The following is a 7288-nucleotide window of genomic DNA, read 5'->3' on the forward strand; positions in this document are numbered from 1 at the left end:
GAACAGGAATCTGTGATCTTGCATAGACCCCCTGAAACCAGACCTCCAGGGGGAAGTGCAGAATAAACAGTTCAGCCAGTTGCCAAGTGAAGCAGCAAGGAGCTTCGAGGTTGAACAGGAACTCCCAGCGTGTGATAACCGAGAAGACAAGTGGACACCCGATAGGATAGCTACAAGAACTGGACCACTGATGTACACGGTCGGTGTTGGAGATCAGACATGGAAACGTCAGGTGGACCAGACACTGGATGTTCAACTGAAGATCACACCTGAGTTCGCTGCATCCAACAAGACAGACACGTTACAGTCACCAGACTTACCTCTCAGTGATGATGTCACTAACAGCAATGTGACACCGGAAACCGAGACCTGATTCCACTCCACAGGTCCAGAGGCGCTATCCTGAAAGAAACAGAGCCCCACCCAAAAGACTGACCCTTTAGCACTGTGAAGTTAGTTATGGATTGTTATCGTGAAAGTATGTTTATTTGAATATGGTTTGTGAAAGGGAAGTTGAATGTTTTGTACCTAGACAGTTTTATATTGCATTAATCTAGGGGAGGAAGTGTAATGTATGGATCTATTACTTTTTAGAGCAATGATCCCCCCCTTAGTGCTACGTATTGATCTGTTGTCTGCGCATGTGCTTTGTTCTCTCCCTCTCACTGCAATGTGAATACACCAGTTAAAGCTATCTCCCGTGTGCATGTTTTTGCTTAATCGATATGTAGTTGTGCACAGACACAACAATACACAACACAGAACGTTAGTCCCACCACGCTCAACCTTTCGATTCCAGTTCTTCTATGTAGACTTAACAACATCTTTCCCCACAACCACTCCACCATCGGTTCTGATGGTCTATTTCCCATCCTCCTGCAACTCCAGTTTAAACCCTCCCCCACCCCTGCTATCAAACCTTCCCAGAAGGACATTAGTCCCTCTCCATTTCAGGTGCAAACCGTCCTTTCTGTGCGGGTCCCAACTTCCCTGGAAGCCCAATGACCCAAAAATCTGAAGCCCTGCTTCCTGCACCATCTCCTTAGCCACAAGTTAAACTGTATTATCTTCCTGCACCATCTCCTTAGCCACAAGTTAAACTGTATTATCTTCCTGCACCATCTCCTTAGCCACATGTTAAACTGTATTATCTTCCTGTTTCTGGCCTCACATCCACATGGTACATGTAGCAAATTCAGAGATCACAACCCCGCAGGTCCTGTCCTTTAACTTAGCAACTAACTCCCTGAACTCACTCTGCAGGACCATGTCACCCTTCCTACCCATGCCATTGGTATCGAAGTGGATTACAACCTCTGCCTGTTCAGCCTCCCACTTAAGAATACTTTGAACTAGATCTGAGATGTCCTGACCCCGGCACCCAGGAAACAACATACTATCCGTGAATTTTGTTCATGAGTACCCAAGTACAGAGACACAAGTACAGCTTCACTGAACTGCTGTTCAGTACTGCTGACCATAATCAGATACATTTAGCAGGAAGAGGTCACCCAGCCCCTCAATCCTGCTCTACCATTCAATAAAATCCTATCTGATCTAACGCTAGCCTTGGTTCTACATTCTTGTCAGCCTGGGTAACATTTCAGCCTGGTTTTTCAACACTCCCGGAACCACGACCTTAAAAAGTATTCAAAAACTCTGTTCCCACCTCCATTTGAGAAAGTGCATTCCAAAGACTCACAACTCTGCCTGTGTTAACCTGTTAAAGGTACTGAGTTTTTTACGCTAACTTTGCGTTGAGAGGGTGAAAGGGTTACATTAAGAAACTAACCATATTGCACAGTATGAATGGATCAGGTCAGTTCAACTCTCTGGATCTGTGCTGTTTGCTGACCTCTGCAGAACACTGTATGTATGTTAACTGCACATACATACGCAGTTCTGACTATACGGAAACACATGTGCAGGGTTGTCATTTGAAACTTGTTTTTCTCAGTAGCGAGCTGAGGCAGTGCTCGCGTACCAGCTGAACAACTGCCAAACCCAAAGCAAGAAGCTGATCTTCACATATGGCAGGAGATAGTTGTGCTGAGCACAGCAGTAGTTGGCCATAATGAACCAGCTGCTTCACTGTGACACTGTCCTCCCCACAAACCACACTGCTTAAAATGAGATCCTGCTTCTAACAACACATAAAGATATATTTACCAGCACAGAGAGAGTGTGAAAGTTGAGGAGAGATGGTCTGAAGATCTTACTTTGAATATATGATGTTAAGTAGCTGAATCCCAGTGTAATCTCCAATACAGACTGGACTGTGTTAAATGTAAGAAGGATATGGTCTAATCGTATCATTTGTTTCTGCAACAGTCTTACTGATGTGGATTGGAGAAGTATTTGTGTTCAGTGTGCCAAGGTTTTTTCCCCCAGTTCAGATGAAAAGATCTCCAATTTGAAATTTTAACCATCTCTGTCACTTCCCACATGCTGACTAGCCCAAGACTAAATCAAATGTTTCCCAGATTTCCAGCATAACCAATAATCTGCAAACTATCCTCAACTCTCTTGTCATCTCATTTCTCCTGTCCTCCATCTCTGACAGACCAATCCTCTTACAGACCAGCTGGCAGACCAATCCTCTGATAAACCAACTCTGGTCATATAATCTCTCCTGCCCTCCTTCCTCACCTTGTCCTTCTCTACTCTCTCACCTTGCTTTCCTTTAGAAAACCCATTACATCTGTAGTCTTACCTACTGCTGATGAAAGCATTGCCCAGTCTCCCTCCTCCCCTATTTACTGCATTGCTTTCTCTGAATTACATTAGTCCCTCTATCTTATGCTCAGGCTGACTTCTGACCTCACAGACCTGTGGAAATGGCCTCTGGGGCATAAACAGTAATCTGGACTAATTGAGTGCTTTATTAAATTAGAGAAAATACAGATAGGCGGGCAGCATGTTTTCTCTCCACTGCTCCCACACAGGCTGAATGTTCTGTGCAGTTCTAGAGGGAAACGTTGTAGAACCCTACGGCATGCAGTGCAATTAGGCCATTTGGACAATCAAGTCTGCTCCACCATTCCATCATGGCTGATTTATTATCTGTCTCAACCCCATTCTCCCCATTTCTCATAACTTTGACACCCTGACTAAACAAGAAGTTATCAAACCATGCTTTAAATATACCCAAATGATCTGACCTTCACAGCTATCTGTAGCAATGAATACCACAGATTCACCACACTCTGGCTAAAGAAATTCCTCCTCATCACTGCTATAAAGGAATATCCTTCTATTCTGATGCTGTGTCCTCTGGTCCTAGACTACCTCACTATAGGAAACATTCTCTCCACGTCCACCCTATCTAGGCCTTTCAATATTCAATAGCTAGCAATGAGATTCCCCCCTTAATCTTTTAAATTTTTAGCAAGATCCACGTATATTAACCTTTTCATTCCGAATATCATTCTTGGGAACCTCCTTTGAACCATTTCCAGTATCAGCACACCATTTCTTAGATAAGGGCCCAATATTGCTCACAATACTCCAGATGTAGTCTGACCAATGCCTTATAAAGCCTCGGCATCAGATCCTTGCCTTTATATTCTAGTCCTCTCAAAATGAATGCGAACATTGCATTTTGCCTCCCTTGCTACTGACTCAAAGTGCTGATCATGCCTCCTTTACACCTGTGTTCCCATAGAATTTTACACAACCATAGGATGATAGAGGAAAAGTCAAGAATGATGAATAATGCAGCAAACTGGAAAACACAGTTTTAGGGTAGAGGAGAGATGAGCCTTGAGAATGGTGCCAAGGTAGAAATGTGTTTCATTCTCAGAACAAACTTCATTTCCTCTCATTGAGAGCAAAAGTTTCCATTAAAGCAAAAGTTCTAAATATCTATAAAACAAAAACGTTTGTAGCCTTCAGTTCCCAGCGGGGCTATACGTGGGCTGATCCAGGAGAGGTCAGACTCCCTCACACAGTTTGAATATTCTTTATCTTGGAATCTTTCCAATGGCCCGTGTCCAGGTCGTGGGATTCAACAGGAACAATGGGCAGCCTGGGCCTGCCAGGGTGAACTGCACTATGATCTGGGAGGGGTTTCTCCTTTTCAGAAGAAAAGCTGTAGCTGGATTCCTGTCAGTACCCTGTGGGAAACTGGAGATGCTTGTGTGTAAAGCCAGGCTTTTTATCCCCTTATCTAATCCACCGAACCTGGTGCTGTGAGAATGTTTTATTGAAACTGAAAGCCAGTCATCCTGTTTTATACAGGTGTGTAGGTTTTATATAAACACAGATACCTTTTTGGAAACACACACAAGTTCAAACAACACAGATAGTATGTACAGTTCTGGTTGCTTCATTATAGTGCAAGTTTTAAAAGGATGCTGAGGAGACCTACCAGGATGCTGCCTGGATTAGAGAGATGTCTTACAAGGAAAAGTGTACAAGGTGATAAGAGGAGTGGATTGAGTGGGGTACAATTTTAAGGTGATTGGAGGAAGGTATAGGGGGGAATTTCAGGGGTATTTTTTTTTACACAGAGAGTGGGTGTGTGGAATGACCTGCCGGGGTGATGGTAGAGGCAGATACATTAGGAGCATTTAAGAAACTCTTAGGTAGGCACATGGATGACAGAAAAATGAAGGGCTAAATAGGAGGAAAGGGTTAGATTGATCTTAGAGTAGCGTTAAAAGGTCAACCCAACAATGTCAGCTAAAGGGTCTGTACTGTGCTGTAATGTTCTATGTTATTTTGGACAACATTCCTTTCACCACTACCCCCCCTTACCACCCCCACATCAGCATGACTAAAAACAGATTCCTATCAAGTCTCTGAGGAATTGGCTGCTGACTCCAGACGTAACTACTGACCTCACTGCACTTCCTTGAACTTTAACAAAGCTATGGATGTGAAATTCACATTGCCTAACACATGCAGCCTGGAAAACACAGTGCCACGTGCTGCTGCCTTCAAACGAACCTCGTCACTGTCAAGGTGGGTGAAAATATCTTTGCGAGAGGTTGGACTGCTGTACCTTTGACCCCGTATGAGGTAGATGTGTTGCTGGTTCCATGGGCTGCCAGTGTGGTCAGGTCAAAATAGCCATCACAATTCTGGTCTGGATATCCTGCTGTGGGGGGGGGGGGCAACTTCTCAGTCACCAAAGACAAAGGATGGTTGTTGGGCGTCTCCTTGTAGCAGGTGTAGGGATGCTTGATCTCAAAATTGACCTTGTGGTGACCTTGCACCTTACTCTCCACATGCACTGGACCTTCTCTGTGATTGTAACACTTTAATCTCCATTCTGTTTTCCTTTCCCTTGTACTACCTCAGTGAATGTAATGACGGGATCAGTATGAACGGTACGCCAGACAAGATTTTCACTGCACCTCGGTACACGTGACAATAATAAACCAACTTACCAATTTACATAATACTCCACTCTGCCTCACGTGCTGAGTGAGTGGCTGGCTGTTTCCTAGCAGCTCCCATCGCTGCTAGTGGTGTCCCGGTTGGTCATTCTGGCCAGAGACTCCAATCAGACGATCCAGCAGTGCCAACAGCAGACTGGACAGTAAATCCAGACTACTGATGGAAATGGTTAAAGGTGTAAAACTGTGATCCACCTGGCTGAGAGCTGAACAGCTCACTTCCGTCTCAAATAGTCTCAATCTTTGTATCAGAGCTAGTCATGGTCAGATCCATTGATGTCATACTAGTGTTCTCCTTTGGGCCTACAGGAGAACCCAAAGGCAGGCTGGTGGATGTGGTAGATACAGGCCCTGGAGAACATTCAGGAACTAAAGAGGCACTATGTAGGTTGAAGAACTGTGAAGCCCCAATTTGACTCTCCGATTCACTGGTGCAAAGTACCCAAGGAGAACATCAAGAAATTCTTCAGTTTCAGAACGGCTCAAAAAGCAAGACAAGAAGAAAGTTAATCGTGTCAACTCCTGAAAGGCCTGCAAAACCTTCTCTGCCTGCAGTTGATGGTGGGGGGGATGGATGTGAGGTGAAGAGCTGACAAGCCTTGGAATCCCCAACCCCTGATAAGATTCTGAGCCGGGGTCCCCTCCATGGAGCAGGTTGAGATGTGCTCAATGCAAGGGAACACACCCTAAGGTCTTAATCCCACAAGATGAGGGACTTAGAAGCCCTGTCAGCTTCTAAAACACTGAGATATTTGTTTCTCCCAAACGAGGCCTCATGGATGGCAAGAGTGTGCTCTATGTTCACACGACAGAACCAAGACGGTCAGGACCAAACATCCCTATGAACATTAAAAAAAAAGTCATGCACTTTCTCTTACGTATATTCCTTGTGTATGCATTTTTATAAATAAATCTTACTTTAAAATTATTAAGAAAAGCAATCTTAGTTCAGGCCGCAGCCGCCACAGTTGGACAACTGGTACAAGTGTGCGTGTTTGGCTGGCTCCTGTGACCTGCAGTGTAATTCCACTTTCACAATGACCAGATGCAGTCGGGCTGGTGGGGAAATCTCCAATGGCAGAGATTCACCTAACTGCTCACAAAGAAGCTATACATTTTCCATTTGATGTAGGAAGGCAGAGTTGTAATACTGACCCCCAGGCGATCGTCCCCGCACTTCATCACACACTGAAACTATTGAGGGATATTTCCAGCAGAACTTGCACTTCAAGTTAACCTCACTTACAATAATTGGTTAGGGCATTTTGAAGTTCATGACACATTCATTCTTGTAATTCCCTCATCCAAGATTTCCTTTCTTACCAGGAACATGCCGGGAGTTACGTTGTGTCGCTCAACGAGCAGAGCAGATCCTTGACCTGTGTGGTCACTTGCGGTGTTGATATCATACTTCAATATTCTGAATGAATCCAGTCGGCTCTGATTGCAAACAGGAAATGCTATTAGACTCATTGTATGTAACATCATCTCAAAGCAATTTGTCTGTCAAAGGGGTGGTTTTTCTGGAATGGTTTTGTTATTATCCGGCAATCTGCATTTAAATAACATCTTCAAAAAGTCAAGAGCCTTAGATATACAAGGAACAAACAAAGCCAAGGAAAGAGAAGTTGGTTGGCAAGGTAAGTTTAATAGAAATTCAGATGCAGTGGGAGTGAGAGAGACAGAGGGAGAGCAAGACAGAGAAAGACAGAGAGACAGAGTGACAGAGAGAGAGAGAGTGTGAATGAAGAGAGAGAGAGATGGAGTGGCAGAGAGAGATATCGTGAATGAAGAGAGAGAGAGAGAGGGAGTGTGTGAATGACAGAGAGAGAGAGTGAGTGACAGGGAGTGTGAGTGACAGACAGAGAGATGGAGTGGCAGAGAGA

At 44.4% G+C, this 7288-nt stretch overlaps 1 protein-coding gene across 3 annotated transcripts in view; it reads right to left on the bottom strand.

Annotated features, from left to right (window-relative positions):
* Nucleotides 1–7288, bottom strand: part of LOC140186655 (uncharacterized protein C3orf20-like) — a 144129-nt gene that overhangs the window by 33736 nt on the left and 103105 nt on the right. For 2 of the 3 annotated variants that reach the window (XM_072241061.1, XM_072241060.1), the window contains one exon: nucleotides 6726–6842. In XM_072241061.1, coding sequence (XP_072097162.1) covers nucleotides 6726–6842 — 117 coding nt within the window. Of the gene's footprint in view, nucleotides 1–6161; nucleotides 6242–6725; nucleotides 6843–7288 lie in introns of those variants that run through there. The other variant, XM_072241062.1, reaches the window with a different exon arrangement.

The sequence above is a fragment of the Mobula birostris genome, chromosome 23, assembly GCF_030028105.1.
Source record: "Mobula birostris isolate sMobBir1 chromosome 23, sMobBir1.hap1, whole genome shotgun sequence".
Classification (NCBI taxonomy): domain Eukaryota; kingdom Metazoa; phylum Chordata; class Chondrichthyes; order Myliobatiformes; family Myliobatidae; genus Mobula; species Mobula birostris.